The sequence below is a fragment of the Helicoverpa zea genome, chromosome 12 (assembly GCF_022581195.2).
Source record: "Helicoverpa zea isolate HzStark_Cry1AcR chromosome 12, ilHelZeax1.1, whole genome shotgun sequence".
NCBI classification, from domain to species: Eukaryota; Metazoa; Arthropoda; class Insecta; order Lepidoptera; family Noctuidae; genus Helicoverpa; species Helicoverpa zea.
In genome coordinates this window covers 6,675,112-6,694,485 of record NC_061463.1, presented here as the reverse complement: position 1 = coordinate 6,694,485, position 19,374 = coordinate 6,675,112, and the positions used below count along the sequence as shown (strand labels likewise).

At 35.9% G+C, this 19,374-nt stretch overlaps 4 protein-coding genes across 4 annotated transcripts; 3 read left to right on the top strand and 1 right to left on the bottom strand.

The window, feature by feature from the left end:
- The first annotated feature begins 5,637 nt into the window (after nt 1–5,637).
- On the top strand, nt 5,638–9,957 carry LOC124635401 (cuticle protein 70, isoforms A and B-like). The gene is made up of 3 exons (XM_047171285.1): nt 5,638–5,699; nt 8,794–8,985; nt 9,673–9,957. Exons 1-3 carry the CDS (start codon nt 5,688–5,690, stop codon nt 9,763–9,765), a joined length of 297 nt encoding a protein of 98 aa, XP_047027241.1. The 5' UTR covers nt 5,638–5,687; the 3' UTR covers nt 9,766–9,957.
- A 2,776-nt stretch (nt 9,958–12,733) lies between these two features.
- LOC124635400 (cuticle protein 16.5-like) lies at nt 12,734–14,012 on the top strand. Its single transcript, XM_047171283.1, has one exon. It carries the CDS (start codon nt 12,803–12,805, stop codon nt 13,559–13,561), a length of 759 nt encoding a protein of 252 aa, XP_047027239.1. The 5' UTR covers nt 12,734–12,802; the 3' UTR covers nt 13,562–14,012.
- Nucleotides 14,013–16,683: 2,671 nt separating this feature from the next.
- Nucleotides 16,684–17,415, top strand: LOC124635427 (cuticle protein 16.5-like). Its single transcript, XM_047171310.1, has one exon. The coding sequence runs from the start codon at nt 16,728–16,730 to the stop codon at nt 17,337–17,339; it is 612 nt and encodes a 203-aa protein (XP_047027266.1). The 5' UTR covers nt 16,684–16,727; the 3' UTR covers nt 17,340–17,415.
- Nucleotides 17,416–18,201: 786 nt separating this feature from the next.
- Nucleotides 18,202–19,156, bottom strand: LOC124635425 (cuticle protein 64-like). Its single transcript, XM_047171309.1, has one exon. It carries the CDS (start codon nt 18,950–18,952, stop codon nt 18,299–18,301), a length of 654 nt encoding a protein of 217 aa, XP_047027265.1. The 5' UTR covers nt 18,953–19,156; the 3' UTR covers nt 18,202–18,298.
- Between the last annotated feature and the right edge of the window lie 218 nt (nt 19,157–19,374).

Here is a 19,374-nt window from a genome sequence, read left to right as displayed (position 1 = left end):
TATGGCGGTCAGAATCTGAACACTAAATGATCATAAGTACATAGAACTAAAAAGATATACTTACCTACTCTTCACACATAATAATGGAATATTTGGGGACCTCCTAAAATATGGTAGGTACTTACTCGTAAATAACCTACCATGATCTAAACAGTTTGTTTAATACAAAAGTTATGATTTACGCAAAAAATAATAAATAATTATAAATTCTATGTAAAGGTGAGCGCACATTTATGCGAGCTGAAAGCGCCTCGAATGCGCCGAAGAAATTGCGTATATATCCTTTACATCTGTCATCGTATTTGTAAGCTTTGCCGCTGCCGAAGTAGACCATTACAGTACAAGTTTTCATAAGATTTAATATTACAATATTTTTTTTATTATCACCTCTTTTTGGAAAGTCGGTTATAAATTAATTTCGTTCGGTGCGTTCGGCTCGTATAATATGTGTGTCCACCCTTAACTCATATCATTCTTACTAATGGTGCAGTAGAATGTGTCATACGATTCAATTGCAACTGCACAAGGTTGAGACACCGATTGTGACACATAATTGAAGTTATTTAATACTTTATAAAAATATACGGGAATTTAAAACAGTTGTATAAGTTAAGATCTAGATTACATTCTATTATTAAGTTTACATGGTCTTTGTAAAGAAGCTAGAAATATTGATTAATAATACGAGAAGTCAAGAGACTTTTGAAAATGTGTGTGTTTTGAAAAAGATTGTTTTATTTATTTTTACCCCTAAGCCTCCAAAACTACTGAACCGATTTGAAAATTTGGCCAGGCAGCCACTAGTTTTAATACAAATATTACATTTAAGAGAACTACTGGCCGTACCCGGATAAAATATGTTAATCGGGGACAATGTTACAAAGCTTCCATTGAAAAACAATTTCAATAAATACTAGGATAAAAAATATAGGACAGCACAAATATTTATTTTAAATGTTTTGTTTCGAATTAGATATCAGACTGCAATCAATAAAGCGGATACCCAACTAAAATGCAGTTTTACCTTTCATAGTACCTACTCGAGTACCGCGGTACAACTCGTTATTCCTGTTAATAAAGGTTAACATACCGACGAACATAATATTCATGTATACTCTAAATTATATTAAAATCAAAATAGACCTAAATGCGTCATGAAATCATGAGCGATACATTAGTTGTAACTGAATTTACTTACGCATGTTACTATAATTCAATTACACTACACACTATGTTACTAAGTAGGGACTGTTATGGATGTATGAATATTACACTTTACATTACAAATTAAAAAAATAAACTTGAATCAATGGTATTCTTTAATACATGTAAGTACCATATGCTAGAAACAGATTTATATAACAAACAGAAGCGCAGCGCTAGTGTCTATGGCGTAGCTCAGTATATACGTTCAAAAATATATAGTTCCACAGTTTTCCGCGGGACTTCTTTCGTAAAATAGACGTATAGCTGATAAAGTGGTAGATCGACGACCTAACAATGCGTCGCTTGGCACCTCGCATATTGTTGGCGCTTTTCAACATATAAAAAACAAATGAAAGTAAAGCGTAAATATTTTTTGTCTCCATGCGTAAATTTAACAAATCAAGGGAATATTTACAACCATCATTAAAGAACCTTAGACACTAGATATCGTTTAATAATGCAAATGTCTAAACATAAACTTATTGATATTCGCCAGCACTTAGACAAGATGTCGACACTTATCAATTAGTTCCCGGAAATTACCTTCCTTTCTAAACAAGGAAGGTAGTATCATACATAATATTATTTAGTTTGTGTTTTATTAATTTCTACATACATAAGTCATTAACTGCCGAACAAAAGATGATATTTTATGAATTTGAATTTATAAAGTTTTACGTTATTTCCTTATTTATTTTATTACAATAAACATTATCATAATTCATTGAAACTGTACTTAATTAGGCCTGATACAAAAACGCTTGGAGTTCCTATTACGTTTATTCTTTTTTTTACGTAAATAACTTGTTTTACGTTACAATTTAATTAAAAGAAGATTACCATTTGTTTCGGTAATTAAAACGTTCGTATGCTATTTATAAATAGGTGGTTTTACGTCAGCAATTGTTTACATTTTATCAACCAAAAAAATGATTAGACGTGGCCCCGTGGCCCTTATTGACGTTAAAAAACAGGTTCTATAACTCAATTTTGAAGTAAAGAGGTTTGAATTGAATTTTTCATTTTGATTCTATTAACGGAACGAGTTCGTATACTTATTTATTAGATCGTATTAGTTGTACAAAACCACTTGATCATACAACATTATTTGATTAAAATCTCGTTTAAAGTTAACGTATACTGCGGTAATTGACACTAGATCTAAACATGTATGGTATAATTAAGTGTTGTCATGGTGATATGAAATGATAACGAGTCAGCTGACCGTGCGGCATAGAATAGTGTCATTGAGAACGCCCTGCCCTCCTTTGCAAGCATTGAGTAGGCAATTTTCATGTATGGACAAATAAATTTTAGTCAACCTATATTAACTACGCCTGTAAGCTGCTTGCGATGTCTTGATCTTTGATCGAACATACATTAATAATAAAAAAAACTTTTCATTATTATAATTTAATGTAACAGAATAAAATTTAGAAAAAAATGTATTTTATATAAAGATTTTTAATGAAATAAACTGGTTTACTAGATGTAGACAAGAGAAGAAATGATGATTATTACATTTAAATTCTAAAAACACCACATCTTGCTGACTATTTAACTACTTAGATATTTTGAATTTTCTGAAAACAAGAAACACCTGCAAAGCTTCTGCCTTTTCAAATATACTTTATAATAATAATAATACTTTATCACTTACCATTAGCTCTCTGAACTACTGGTAAGTGATAAAGTATCAAGACCTTTCAGAAATATTACTGTTTTGAACATAACGTGTGTTTAGAATTAAAAATACATCTAACTGAGCAAGCGTTTAAAGTACCGTTAGAGTCGTAAGTTTAAATCGGAGTAGTTATTTTATAACTTTATTATCAACTTTACAGCCAAATATGTATACCTTATTATAAAACGTGGTGTTAAAAAGTGCTGGGTTTGCTACTAAGTTTAGAGCTCCAACTTTGTTCGAGACAATGGTTTGTACCTAGTACTAAAACCGGTAGTTTCTTAGGACACGATTATGATAAGGTGGTTAAGATTTTAAAAGCATAGGCAAGATCTAAAATAAAACCAAACGGGTTTTATTTTCAAAGCTTAGCTTCCCAAAACTGAAATTAATGTAGGAACATCGGCATCAACTGGACTCTCAGAACATTCGGTTGTTCTACAATATCTACATACAAATCTCTTTGACAGGACCTACATGGAGGAAACCTTACCATAGATTCTATAGGCGGGAACACAATGCTTAGTCTATGCCAGACAGCGGTACATACGCCATTGAATGATATCAGAAATCTATTCCGGAGAACCTATTGTGTAATGCAAAGCTGCCATTTCCATGAATACGGTGAGATAGATAATGTAATAACTTGTATTGTTTGTGCAAATATTAATTGATTGTACCTATTTCTAAATGCATAGTAGGATATTATCTGAATGACTAAAGCAGTTATGATAAGATTAATTCCATTCTTGGTTATTGTTCTTGGTTATAGAATTTTTGATATGAAATTTATTTGCCTGAGAAGTTAATGATTTTGAATACACATAAACTTAATTGTTTTATGACCAAAACTACGTATGAGTTGTATGTGCAACTTCATAAAATAAACCAGTGTTGCGATTCTAGACACACGGCAGTGTGTCCGCCAAGTTCGAGCAAAAAAGCGACACACCGGCCGTGGGTTATATTACACGAACCATTTCGGGCCAAATTCGACCCCCCTGTAACTCAAAATCTATTTTATTTACGCATATCAAATTTCTAGTATCTGTTGAGACCCCCTCACTTATCTAAAATACAAAATTTCATTAATATACCTATTGTAGGTCTTGAGATATTGACGTCAGAAAATCGCTATTTTTACTATACACTTATTCACTTATTCACTGACTCACTCATCAAAAACCTAGACCACTTCCAATGGTCGTATTGACTTGAAATTTGGCATGGAGGTAGGTCTTTATGTTAAGTTAAAGGGAAAAATCTGAAAATGGCCAAGTGTGAGTCGGTTTCAAAATAATGAAGGTGTTTTATACCCGGTGTAAATTTATTCCCCTAAGGAACTAAAACGAACTAAATTTATCTATATTTATATAATATATCTTCGAATGGTACAAAGGTTTGTATTTAGTCAAAGTAAAGTAAAAATCTGAAAACGGCCAAGTGTGAATTACTTTCGAAAATAACGAATGTGTAACTTTGATCCACGAACATAATATATGATAACATGTCATGTCAGTCAGTTGGTAAATCTAGTCCATTTAGTTAATCTAGTTCATTTCTTTGTAAGAAACATAGTGCATATTAAAAAATCTAAAAAATAGTATAAATGAGACATTTCTTTAACTAACTTCATCATAAGAAAAAAATAAAATAAACAACCTTACAAAAATAAATGAAATCCCACCCAAAACAAAAATGTGAAAGACTGCCAAGTTCGATAATATGGGAATGCTTCGCCTATAAAAGAAGTGAGATCTGAATAAGTACCAAGTTCCATTCACATACCTCAGTTAAAAATAGTTACTTTTTAATGATGATTACTTGGCAAGTTTTAATAGAAAATTAAATACTTGATTCATTGCGTTTAGTAGGTTTATAACAAGGTGTATGAAAACTTGCCAAGTAACATCATTAAAAAAGTAACTATTTTTAACTGAGGTATGTGAATGGAACTTGGTACTTATTCAGATCTCACTTCTTTTATAGGCGAAGCATTCCCATATTATCGAACTTGGCAGTCTTTCACATTTTTGTTTTGGGTGGGATTTAAAAACACACATGTAATTGTGTAGCCACAAAACTTTATTAACATTGTAAATCACTATTAGTCTTTTGAATTCTATTAAACCGACAATATCATTTCAAGTAACCGCCAATAAACTGACAATGATACTTTGATAGAATTTATTACTCTTACACAATTTGAAAATAAATACCAGACTTTATTGGACAACTTGTAGGTATTATTGATAGCTAAGGAAACGTGGTAACTGCCAAACTGGTATCCTTTTTCATTTCGTAAGCTCCAGATAGTGTTTCCTATTGAGTTACCAATTCTTTGTTTAGTCAAATACGTGGTATCAAACAATGACGTAATATTTCGCCAATATTACAAATAACATTTCAATGTGAATAATCAAACCAGACTGGAAGTTAACTGCCCACTATGTCGACTTGAAAGGGCCGTTACGAAATTGGCGTTCTAGCTTATATTATGCCCAAATATTTAGGCACTAGAATTTGAAACAATAAACTTTCGCAATGTGTCGCTAATTTGGTTGAATAGGTTTACGTAAATAAATTTTGGGGTGTTGGAAAAATATTGAACCTTTTTGCTGTCTGTACGTTTGTGTTGTCGGTAACGAGTGACCTAGGCCCAGGCTATGGGTAGGGTTAGACGGATTTGGCCGAGCCATGTGTCTATGAGGTATATAAGCTACAGTTATCGGGCCCTTAGTCACATTCGCTCCTACATCCTCCTTCATCACTTCTAAGGAACCCCCATCCCTTCAAAATGTACAAGCTGGTAAGATTTGGCTTTTTACTTGCATGTCAAATAAACACCATCCCTTGCATTGAAGACTTTTACTTTTAATAGACAGAAAATATCTTGAATGTAAGACCTTCTTGTAGACGATATAAGCGCTCTTACCTCTTTAGTAACGGAACAATTTCGTTATAAGTACAGATGTTCTCTCTTTACCCTTATTTCATTTGTTTTACTAACAAAATAAAAATCATTGTGACTCTCAAGTTTCAAACTAAAACATGCCTACTTACAATACGTAAACATGCTTCCTAGTCGGACAAAGGTGCTTCTGTGTACTCCAATTGTCCTCTAAAGGCGACAAGTTTCCATGAATCATTGCTACCTATATTTTTAGTTTAATTTTTTCTGCATTGACATTCTCTGCAGCGGCAACGACCCACCGAGGTCGGGACAGTTGCCACCCGGTACTTGAGCGCCACGCTTTTTATGTACCAAATCGTTAATCAGTGCAAACAACTCCGCCCAATATAATATTATGTCAATGTTCATTATAAAACGACCGTGAAAGAATTTATTTGGACCATAAACTTGGATAGATTTTTATAGCTTAGTGTCTGTTCGCAAAAAATAATGGATTAAATTATTATCTTTATTTTTATTTTCAATAGATTAAAAGTAATATGTCTTACTTTTTATTAACACCTGGACCAGTTGAAATTCGTTTATCGAGAGCGGAATATATCATTAAATATGATTTAGTTATGATTGCTCCGATAACAATGACGTAATTCGATTAAATTGGAGGTATCCGGACTATCGATAATTATTATAATCGAATAGGTATAATAGAAGAGAATATAATAATAGGTATCTGGTGCACGCCGAAGTGTTCTAAAACTTCTTAACCTTACTAGTTCTTAAGTTTATTTGCTTTATGCGATATGCAATTTGCATATTATTAAAAAAACATAAATGTTGTCTGAGTAAATCCATTGAATCAGTTAATCATTTCTGTCGAAGGCTTTTTACAATATGATTTTATTTTGTGTGTAGTCGTAATTTCTCATAACTTTGCAAATAAATATACATACATATATATAATTGATTTATCGAATTCCGAACGCACGAATTAATCGTGCGAATCATTTCATTTTCATTGAAATCAATTCGGAAAGATTTTGTACGGATAAAACAATTAGCAACAACCTTTGTGTAAACTATTTCCTGTTCTTTGTACATTTTGTGTAATTATTTTAGTAAAATTATGCAAAATCCTCCGTTACCTTCTGAATTATTAAAGCAGTGTGACCTTTTGCTTAAATTATTATTGTTCCACCAGTTTCCACCAGCGCTTTCACTCGCATCCCATGGGAACATCCCTTAACCCACGGGTAAAAAGTAGCCCATAGTCTTTCTCTATAAATGGATTAACAAACACGATTTTGACTCTTAAGTTTTATGATATTACTATAGATTTCTTATTTCGTGAAGATTTGATCTTATTTAATTGGCTTTCTTGTGAATATGGTTCAATTTATGACTGGATGGATGTTTTCAAGCGGGTTCATTTGTGTCCCGTAGAAACTGCTACGCGTTCTCGGATACAATGTATCCTATAGGTACTTCTCAGGTATAAATTAAGTTCTCCAATAGTGCATACTTTTTTTTGTTTTGGAGCCTTCAAAAACAAACAAAAAGTTGGATTCTTTTTAATATATTAGTATAGATAATTCCTCCATCTGTCATTAATTCATCGTAGGATGTATTACTCATAAAACAAAGAATCCATGTCAAGAACCAGCCGTCAATGGTAAAGTAATTATAACGAGGCGTCTAGATATGACTTGTGATCTAGTTTAGTTATCGACGACCTCCTACTCACGCCCTTTGCGCGTTAACTGATGTACTCGCGAGATCTATTCATTTGTGCTATTTAGAACATCTTAAATGATACTATGATAAATATGAGGTAATCATTATGTCATTGCCAGTATAAGCTGTATACCTTAAGTTGTGGTGGCCTAGGGTTTAATGCAGGTTCCTCTCATATATCGGTGTGAGTTTGATTCCAGATGACGCAAGTACTAATGTAATTTGTTTAAGTTGTATGTACTTTCTAAATGTATGTTAGACAGCAAAGACTAGGGAGGCAAATTGGATTCTCATGACTGAAATTGACAATGCGCCTTGAGGAAATGTAGTGAATAATATTAATTCTACGGGACAAAAATTCAATGGGGGACTAAGTAATGTGAAGATTTACGTATGTTATTTCAACAGATTTAGGTTTTTTGCGTAAATCGGAAGATTTATCATTCACCTTCATTTTCTTACAAATAGTTATAAACACAAAGTTACCGCAGAAAATCAAATTACATACTTACTCGTTCCGTCAAAACAGGGCTAACAAAAGAAAATCAGTTATATAAGAATATTATAATCGAGTGTTTGTTTGTGTTAAGCATACGGGAGGCGCGTGCGGCTTCCCACAATAGATCGGACAATAGGCATCATTACGTCTTGCCACGTGATCTCTTTTGTGCCTATTCACGGCTTCTGTGCCTACCTACTCTTTGACAACTGCTCAAAGGAAATTCAACTATCTGTCGCGATATTATACGAGCTTACAATACATTTTTGTTCTATAGCAATTGTTTTATTGTGGGAGTAACGTAATCTATTATTGTGGTACTAATTGTGTTCTGTTTTGGTTTTAATAAAACGTAATAATGTTGTTGTGAGGCTGCTAGGGGAAATATTTGTTTGTGAATAATTTGTACTAAAAAGAACAAAGACTAGTTCTTTCCGCAACTTTAGGTTATTTGTATAGTTTGAATATAAAGAAAAGATGAAAGGATTACTGAGTGGGTTATCATTTAATCGATACCTACAAAAAATCACTTCCAATCATAATGTTTTTTTTAGTTGTAAATAAGTCTGTATATAGTTTGTTGTAAATAAACATTTTTAAATAGAAACCTACTACTTCCTGATTTGAGAAGTCTAACATTAAGGCCATGACAAAGGCAATTAAATCTACAGCTTACTCTCCAAGAAGAAGTCGCTAGACCCTCATAATATTTAAATCAACTTAATATTTAAATTAATATCTCCCTACCATACATTTCAGGTTATCTTCTCCGCTCTTCTGGCCGTAGCCGCCGCCGCCCCCGGCTACATCGGAGGCTACGCTGCTCCCATCGCCGCGGCTCCCATCGCTGCCGGTTGGGGACATGGCGTAGTTAGCGCCCCCATCTACAGCGCCCCCGCTATTGTTAAGACCGCCGTACCTGTCGCCACTTCTTATGCTAACACTGTTAAGGTATGTTTTTCATTTCTTTTTTTTTTCTTTTTCTTTTAATTCGTTCTCACCATAAAAGTATTTCGAATAAAGCCTTCATAGTCTTCTATTTGTATGTTGGTCAAGAGAGAGCTATATTAAGGGCTTCTACAATCAATATGCACCTCTTTTGGAATGTCGTTCTTTAAAAATGCTGGACAAAAAGTCTTGAATGAAAACACTTCACATTGTTAATTTTTTGCGCGTTGATGTCTTTTAACCTGAAAAGTTTTTTAACTATTCCGTGAAACACAATAAAGCTTTAACGTTAAAAATTTGTTTTTGCAGATCAATTTATTAATCTCATGCATTTATTCACATTTCTGGAAAAATCATGACGAAACTAAGTCTCTATTTTTTAACGCCTTTAAAACTAACTAAAGAACTCAGATCATGTTGTCTGTTGCCACTATTTGATCCTCAAAATGTTTGATCTACATTACAGTGTGCCCATTCAATCTATTTTCCCATTATGCAATGCTGACAGCTTATTGACTACACTCCCATTGGGCAGCGAACAGGAGGCGTTTTTTAACACCATATAAAAGTTACTAAAAATGTTTTTAATAATGATACTTTTTCTATCTAAAATACCTATAGAATAGTTTTAGGTATAATATTTTTTCCTAAATTCAATGAAACAATAACGGCTATCTTCCTATATTCCAGCTGGCATCCCCCGCACTGGTAGCAGCCCACGCGCCCATCGTGGCTGCTCACGCGCCGCTGGTAGCCGCTCCCGCCTACGCGCACGGCTGGTGATCAGCCAGCATCAGCCGCAACAGCCGCAACAGCCAGGCCTATTCCGGATAGTGCAACAGTCAACATCTTCCCTGTATTTATTATTAAATAGCAATAAGAACATTCGGAATGACAGATTGGAGCAAAAATCTAGCTCTCAAGAGTTGGAAACTTGTGCCATGTTTGGAATCGTAATAAAATGCAGTAAATTTATTCTTTGGTTTTTCATTATAGAATTTATAATTACACTACAATAACTTTTCAGTAAAAAACAAAATCTGGCTAAACTTTCTGATATCTGCGAAAATCCAATTTCATTTTTGTATGGTTTGCAGTATTTATTATAACGGACACCAATTTAAATAGTGAATATTTACATAAAATCACATCACATCACACGTTGAACATCTTTTAATGCCATTAGAGTGTTTACAATCGTTGGTGAGCAAACTAAATAAAATAAAATTAATCTTCCCATTCACTTCGTCAAATGTGACTTAGATGTCTACATTATGATTACGTATTCAAAGTATTATTCAAATACTAAATAAAAAAAAAATTAAACATCTAAAGATCGATCATTTTAAAATTATCCAACTTTACAATCAGCAATCTATCGTTATCAGGCGATAACTTGAAGACATGTCAACCACTAATCATGCGCCCGCGCAGCACACAAAGGAGCCGATAACCGCCTCCAACCGATTCGGGCTTTGTGTATCATTTTACTACAGTAATTAGTTCCCATTGAAAAGGTCGCTTGTTTCTTTTTTGTGATGATTACCGGGTAACATTTCCAATCCGTCAGGTACATAATTATGACTACATACTAGTTTTTATTCCCGAATTTGCCTAAATTTTTAAAGTTTTTCTTTGAAACTATAAAAGTAGAATTTGCTTGATTTCGCCGTTTTAATTACACTCATCTATATTAACTATTTTAATTATTTATTAGTTTAACTTGTTAGTTTTAAACAGAAATAAGTTATTTGCTTTTAATTAATCCGAGTCCCTCAAGTGGCTCCCACGGCACGCGGCATAAGTTAGTATGGCATAGCTTAGTAAAAATATCCTGGCATGTGCAACATTGTATTCAATTCAATGTGTTCAATTCGACATAAAACCAAAAAGTTAACACAAAATAAACTAAATGGTTCAGAAATAAAATTAAGCGATAAAAATAATGGAGACTACTCTCGTATCAGAGAGATCTTTTGCACCTGCTTTGTACGCATATAAATTATGTACTTATGGACATTGTTATTTATTTATATGTATAGAATTGTATGTATGTATATGCAGGTTCGTTGGGCAGTAGATACGGCCGCCAGATTCCGCATGCCACACCGTGCGTAATGTCATGCTGTTGACACTCTTGATACATATATTACTAGAGCTGTGGGTTTGTGTGATAAGTGAGTAAATGGGTGTGATAGTGTTATTGGTTTTAGTTTTCACTAGACTGTATTTATAAGTTATAATAAATAAATTATTACGTATATAAGTCATCGAGCCACCTAAAGAGATACACCTAAAGAGTATAGCACCAATCTCTCAGTATGAGTATGGGTTCGACTACAGGTCAGCCAAGTACCAATGCAACTTTTCTAACTTCTACAGACTTAACTACCTACTACATACTTTCTAAGCATATGTTGAGCAAAAATGACAGATTAAGCAAGCGTGGTGATTAATGTTCTTTTTTCTGTGTGAGAGGACGCATAGCGGTGGTTGAATGTCTGACTGAGGATCTATGACTCAATCTAAAGAGACTTGTGTCTAAGGAATTCATTTTGCTTTAACTGTTCCCGCAGTTTCGGTCTTATTTTCAGGAAACTATATCTGACAACTTTTAGATTTTTTTCAGAATAATTAGCTTAAAATCCTGCATATAATTTCAATATTAATTTCCGAACATACGTGTATCGACAACTCTATACACATACAAGTGAAGCCTACGCCCAAGTTGGTCAGAATGAGCATGAAAGCGTCCAAGGCCGAGCAAACCTTAACATTTTGTTTACCGGCCGCATTGACGCAAATAATAAAATCCAAGTTTTTATTGCGCTCCCACCAACACGTTACTTGTACCTACAATATCTCAGGTAAACATTGACTGCCCTATTTTTTATTTTCTTAAACCTATAAATAGCAAGTTAGTTAACAATGTATGCGATTCAATTTAAAGTAAGTTTGTGTTAAGTATGACTACAATTTATGATCTAATTTAAAAGCATGGAAAAGTGTTTGAGGTTGGCATCGCTTACTTACTTACTCTAATGGTCTCTGCCACTCAGATCCATAAACTTCTTTATCACATAAGAGTATCTTTGGACCTCCAAAATGTATGTTACGCGATTAGTTCCAGTTATCATGAGCAAGCTATTAACAGTCCTCGATCATTTAAAAGCTAAAAAATTTATTGGGACATTGTCTTAATGGGGAAGACAGTACTAGGTGGTCAACACGGAAAAACTAACGATAAGTACAAAGTTCCATCTCCACGCGTTATACATTAGATATAAGTCATCATCATCCTCCGAGCCGTTTTTCCCAACCATGTTGGAGTCGGCTTCCAGTCTACCTGGATTCAGCTGAGTACCAGTGCTTTACAAGAAGTATACAATATATTTAAGTAATTAACAGATAAAACCCTAGGAGGATTTTTAACAATGAGATATCACTCATATTTGATTAGAGTTTGTATTTAATTTATCCTACAAATTAACAGCTTTCTACATATTCAAACATAATACTTACGTATCATTCATATAGCATACGACTCATCGAGCTTGTGCATTGCTTAGATTACATATATGAAAAGAAAAGACGCATTCAAAAATTCAAGTATGCAAAATATAAATATTTATTCTTTTGACTTACAATTTACAAAATAATGTAATAAAAGTTACTTATTGCGTGTACTGACACAAAACTTGTCGAACTTGACTTTCATTTCAGGACATCGCGGGCAGTATAAAAACATTCGCAAACCAAAAGAAAGCATCAGTTTCATCTTATTCCCTTGTCGTTCACATCTGAATATACACAGACCACGATGAACTCGCTGGTGGTGTTCTTATCTGTGGTGGCGCTCGTCGCTGGCAAGCCTTCGGGGCTCATTGGAGCACCCATCGCGTACTCCGCACCCGCTGTGTACGCCGCACCTGCCCTCATTGGAGCATCTGCAGTGTCAAGCCAATCCCGCCTGGACATCAAGTCATCGCCTGCAGTGGTAACCACATCGGTTGAGCAACCAATTGTGCGCACTGTGGTCTCCGAGCCTGCCATAGTTGCTGCGCCCGCAATCGCTACCGCCGCCATCGCCCCTGCCGCCGTGTCCAGCCAGTCCCGCCTCGACATCAAGTCTACGCCCGCCATTACCAGCACCGTAGTGTCGGCGCCCGTGGCCTACAGCGCTCACTTGGCCTACAGCGCACCCTTGGCCTACGGTGCTTCCTTCGCCTACAGCTCTCCCGCGCTCTTGAAGACGGCGTACGCTCCCGCTCTGACCACCTTCGCTGCCCCTGCTGCCATCGCTGCTCCCGCCGTGCCTTTGGACACCCCTGAAGTGATCGCCGCTCGTGCTGCCCATTTCGAAGCTAAGGCTTTGGCTGGCGCCCATCTGATCAAGAAGCGCTCTGCTCCCCTGCTCGCGGCTCCCCTTTTGTCCACCCCGATTGCTTCCCCTGTGATCTCCACTTACTCCGCCGCCCCGCTGCTGTCCACCGTGCACGCTGCTCCCCTGGCGTACTCCGCCCCCCTCACCTACTCCGCCCCCTTGATCACCAAGGCTTACAGCGTGCACCCCTGGTAAGCGTCACCACGATAACGGGGAAATTATTCCTCGGTTCAGATGTGATTAATGAAAATGGCTAGTAAATAAAAACATAAAAAAATCTATGACTTTTTATTCTTTTCTATTATTTTTAATACAACTGTTTTTCCTATAAATGGTCGAAATCTATCAAAATACATGAACAACATATTAAATCAAATTGAAACATTTTCATCACACTGGGAATGAAGATTTATATTGTCAACACATCTCAATACATAATCAGTACTTCTCTGTCTACCTAGATGTTTAATAAAAGCACTAAATATAGATACGCACCAATAACAATAGATATAGAAAACATTAGAAGTTAGTAGTGCTTTATACAAGCACGTCCAGTACGAAAGGTGCAACTATTTATTTTCCTATTATAATATAAAATGTACTTTATTTTTTCTCCGCATTGTAATAAATTACCACATTTCACTTGCTTGAGACCAACATTATTTATATTCGAGTAAATCGCCTAAAACTCCTTCTCAGCTGCATCCAATCACAGTGAAAGCCGACCCCAACATAGTTGGGAAAAGGATAGGCAGATGATCATTTGAACAAATTTATGTGCTTCTGAAGTAGTATGTAGTACTAAACATTTATTTTTATATTTTAAATGTAAACAGGTACATTTTAATGAAGCTACCAAGAAATTTGGACTTCCGAGTTCGAAAACATTTATGGTTTTGATAATTTTGATTAGTTTTCTTATATCTCAATGAAGTTGTTATATAAAAGCTTTACTCAGTAGTTAATTATCGCGTAACTCGATTGATATGAAACCAAATGAATAAAAACCCAAAACAAATAATAAAGTAAAAAATAAGTGCAATCTTATACTCCATTTGAGTAGGCATTTAAAGTACATTAAAAACTTCGTTTTAAATAAAATTGAGAGTTTGTTGCGCCTCTTCTTCTTCCCAGCAAAAACACATGAGAAGTGGTGAAGGGTGGGTGTTTTAAGAGTTGTCTTCTGTTTTTTTACTTCCAAAAAGTGCTGATTTATCAACCTATTTTAAATAAACGTTTTTGAGTTTGAGTTGCGTCTAAATTAAAGTCATACCATAAAAACAAGTACTTAATCAAATGAATTATTACTTACGTATTTGTATAAAAATCCTATCAAGACGGTTTACCTTTAGTTAGGTACCTTCTAGATAAATAGAAATCGAAAAACAATTTACTTCCTAACTAAGAGTGTATTATATTATTTGATATTTAATTGCCACACTAGGCGGTGCTCATTTGTTTTAATTTAGCATACCTACTTATTAAGCTACAGAACTTAACCTTCAGAAGACAATTTCAGTAGTTTATAAATTATGACAAATGCTAATCTGACAGCGTCATTGTCAACGAGCTTTTGCCTCTAACAAACAAAGCTCAAAAATACACTTTAGAATGTCAAGTTTTTTATGCAGTAATTAAATTACAGCTGCTAAGATCCTGACATTTATGTGCACAATGCCAGGTTTGATGCTATCAGTCACACTTGTGCTACTTAGATAACAAAGAGTGACATATTTGATGGACTATAAAGCAGTTTATGAAAGCTGAGTGACGCCCAGATGTGGATGAATGCGCGACATTTTGTACACTTGGCTGTTAATTTGGTGATGTTGACAGCGATTCTATTTGACAAATCATTATCGTTGGTTGTAGCTGTATGCACGCACAGTACAGATTCTTTTTTTGATTATTAACTCATTATTACGTCCGCCTGAACTTAGGATATTACCTGTTTTCATTCGATTATTTTTACTACTCTGCTATCTGGATCTTGTCTATATCTAACAAATGAAAAAAAAACATCAAATCGGTCCAGCGGCAGCGGTTCTTGAATTATACCTAAGAGTTCGCACAAACACAACTTTGAGTTATAAACTGTATTTTAAAAAACATAAATTAAAACGTTTTTTTTTCTTTTTAATAATTCTATCTGTCTTTAGTGTTATCTGATTTCATTATCTTTTATACAGATTTTAAATAATGAACTTGAACAAGTTCGATTGACAGTTATCGCGTTTCATGTAAATGCAATATAATATTCACCATTTTGATTAATGTTTCAATGTTGGATTACGTTTTATAAACTTTATAATGAAAGGACATTTACAATGTAAGTTTCAAATAAAATCATCAACACTTCTGAGGGCCAACCTTATCGGCTAACTATTATTTATTTAACAAAGTTTGTATATATTTGTTTATGTTCTTTTCTAACGCATGTTTCTGCTCTAGTGATAATGAGGTATTTTGCACTTAATTAGCCTTGAGATAAAAAAAATAGAAACTTGTTATAACGTTAAAAATTAAAGTGTAATTGAAAATAAATCATATTAGACTCTGTTATAGTTTTTAGGAGGAACATAAGTTGTAACTGGAGGCGAAATAAGCTGTTATAATAATATTGATAAATATTAATACAGACATTGAATTTATTATTTATAGGCACATGGAAAAATATTAAAGCTAACTGCATTATGCAAAACAGATAAGAAACTTAAAGATAGAAATAAAATTGAAGTAGATACAACTTTCCAAACTCCAAGGTTTATTCTTATCTAAATGATTTCCAAAAGAACATGCAAATAGTATGGTTGTTAGATTTTCTTATAGATATATTCAGTGTAGCTCTATTTGATGAAATCATGTGAACTACCAACTAGGTACACCTAATTACGTTTCAGAAATGTACCTATGAGTAAATTGAATATCATTTTTAGAAATTAATTTACAAATTGTATTACTTGACATACCTATATACATACCTTTTTACATATAAGCTTTTTACAGCCAACTAGATACTTACATAGGTTTTCCCTATTCACCTACACTATCTATCATGGAAGGCTTCAAAGAATCATTTCCAATAATGTAATGCACACCTTGGGCTTCACGCGACAATTGGCATTATCTGTAACATGATTCCGGAAGCTAACACATGACAAAAAATCTTTGCTCGCTAGTATTAAAAAATTAGGTGGCTTAAATATCAAAGCACAGATAGTGGTTTTGAAGGTTGTTTAGGCAGCACATGTTTTGGTAATGAGTACTTGCTCAACGCTTCGTATAAAAGGATCCGTCACAGCGTGTTAGACATCAGTTGATCCAACTTCTTCAGTTCGATAACAACACAGACCACTTCAAAATGTACAAGCTGGTGGTGTTGCTCTCTGTCGCGGCGTTGGCTGCCGCTAAGCCCAGCGTGTTGGCGCCTGCAGTCGCCTACAGCTCCGTGGTGCCGGCCACCAGCTCGGTGTCTCAGTACAGCTCCAGCGTGGTGCATGGCTCCCCCGCCGTGTACGCCGCCCCCGCCGTCTACTCCGCCCCTGCTGTCTACTCCGCACCCGCTGTCTACGGCGCCTCCGTGGTAGCCCCCGTCGCCCTCGCTCAAGCCCCTCACTCTCCCGCCGTCGTCCTGGATGCCGTCAATGGAGTGCCCCTCGACACCCCTGAAGTCGTTGCTGCCCGCGCTGCCCACTACCAGGCTAAGGCCTTGTCTGGTCTCCACCATCTCCGCAAGCGTTCCGTCGGAGTCGCCCCCGTGGCCTACAGCTCGGTTGTGTCCCCCGTGTCCTACTCTAGCCCCCTCGTGTCCGCCTACTCTTCCCCCGCTGTTGTGTCTGCCTACTCCTCTCCCGTAGTGTCTGCCTACTCTGCCCCCGTGGTGTCCGCATACTCCTCTCCCGTGGTGTCTGCGTACTCCCCCCTGTCTTACTCCGCTGTGTACCCCAAGGCCCTCAGCGTGCACCCCTACTAAGCAATATAAGGAAACCAACCTAGGCCTGTACAGCCGCCAAAATTATCACTGCCGAAATAAACGATTATAATTATTACTTGCAATCTTTTATTTGTATTTGTATATATGCCTCCTAACTTTCTAAAACTTGTTTTCATTTCCTGAATTTCAGTCTAGAAACGTATGCAATTTAAAAATAAATAAATTAAGACTTTTCTTATTATTATTGCAGTACTTTGATTTTGCATTCAGAGATATTCAGTGGTATTGTTATATCAGCAATCAGATAATAGGTGCCGTTGTCATTACAACAGACATTTAATTAAATATGCAAACAAATGTCTCAGCAAACAGCAATTTTAAACATCGCTCAGTAGTCGGAAATCTTTCTTATACACTTTGTTCTGAGACTGACAAAGAAATAAATACGTGAAAATATGTCGTTCAATACGAACTAGAATGTTTTTGTTAACAAAAACTCTGTAAGTATGACTAATTTAATAGCTAAGGTTATGCATGCTTTTTTCACTAGATTGCGGAAATATAAATAATTGTTCCCAGTATGAACATTTAACACAAAATTTAATTACCATATCAGTTTTAATCTAGGAATCGTTATAAATAAAATATATTTTTGATTGAATGCCAGTTGTATTCAATAATAGACCCATGCTTATAAAATTTTCGTAAAACCTTTCTGCAAAATAATAAATAGCCTAAACCTTTGGGCTCGTCCAATGTTACTGCTTATTTCATAAGATACTACAAATTTTGAGCCTTCTTGTTCATGTTAAAAGAAAGTCCTACTATTAATTCGAGTAAGAACAGAATGAAGATAAGTCACTCTGCTTCTTTATATTGAGATTAAATTAAACGAATAAGGTTAATATTTAACATCTTTATTTGCAGATTTATAGCTACACAATACATTTTCATACCTAATTTACAAAACCAATCATTTTCTTTTAAATATATCGCGACTAGTGGTGTCCATAGCCATAGCCATGGCCGTAGTGTCCGCCTCCGAAGCCACCGTGGAAACCGCCTCCAAGACCAGCTCCCAGACCTCCACCGATACCTCCTAAGTGGAGTCCTACGGGGGCAGCAGCAACCACGGGAGCGGCTACAACGGGCTGCACTACTGAGGTAGCTACCACAGCAGGAGATGATCGCACATCGAAGCGAGACTGGTGAGACACAGCCACCGGCGCAACATGGGCTACCGGCGCAACATGAGCCACGTGAGCCACCGGGGCTACAGCAGCCACGTGAGCAACGTGCGCAACCGGAGCCACGAGATGAGGAGAACGTTTGTGGATATGATGTCCCACTCCCTTGACCAACAGTCCATGGCCTCCGAGACCACCTAAGCCTCCAAAACCAAGTCCGCCGTGGCCAAGTCCTCCATGGCCTAGTCCTCCATGGCCAAGTCCTCCATGCCCAAGTCCTCCGAATCCAAGACCAGCGTGGCCAAGTCCTCCGTAGCCGTATCCTCCAAATCCATGGCCACCGTAGCCATGACCAGCGTAGCCAGCCACCACCGGCGCCACTACAGCAGCGTGGTGAGCAACCACCGGTACTGCATGCCCATGACACAGGGCGAGGGATGCGAACAACACTACTACACGAAACATGTTGAACTGATTACTTCAGGATCACAAATCTGAGCGAACTGCAAGAGTTGACTGACATTCAAACATTAGGGCTACCTTCTTATACCCCAAAAGCTGAATCAGAGTGACAGGATCAAACTATTAATACATTTGTCGTGCTATTGAACACTGTTTGTGATTGTTATCACAAAAAATTGGAATTCACCATTTTATTTGAACTGAATTGCTTTTTACCAACACAAAAGATAAAGTACGTGTTTATAACAAAGTTATTTACAATAGACCCTGAATTAGTTTTGGTAATAAACGCGTAGAAACGGAAGTACATACCTATGAATAAATTAAGCTATGATTCACCTATGGTTATGAAGCAATAGCGCATCATCTTAATGCCAATGAATGACGTTTGTATAATGCATCTCAATCCGGCCAGTGCCCCGGGC

What these genes read in the sequence shown, in the direction of transcription:
- LOC124635401 (XM_047171285.1), top strand. An exon ending in CTTATGCTAACACTGTTAAG is followed by an intron (nt 8,986 to 9,672) that starts GTATGTTTTTCA and finishes CCTATATTCCAG; the next exon opens with CTGGCATCCCCCGCACTGGT.
- LOC124635400 (XM_047171283.1), top strand. Translation starts at nt 12,803, where the DNA reads ATGAACTCGCTGGTGGTGTTCTTATCTGTGGTGGCGCTCGTCGCTGGC.
- LOC124635427 (XM_047171310.1), top strand. Translation starts at nt 16,728, where the DNA reads ATGTACAAGCTGGTGGTGTTGCTCTCTGTCGCGGCGTTGGCTGCCGCT.
- LOC124635425 (XM_047171309.1), bottom strand. Translation starts at nt 18,952, where the DNA reads ATGTTTCGTGTAGTAGTGTTGTTCGCATCCCTCGCCCTGTGTCATGGG.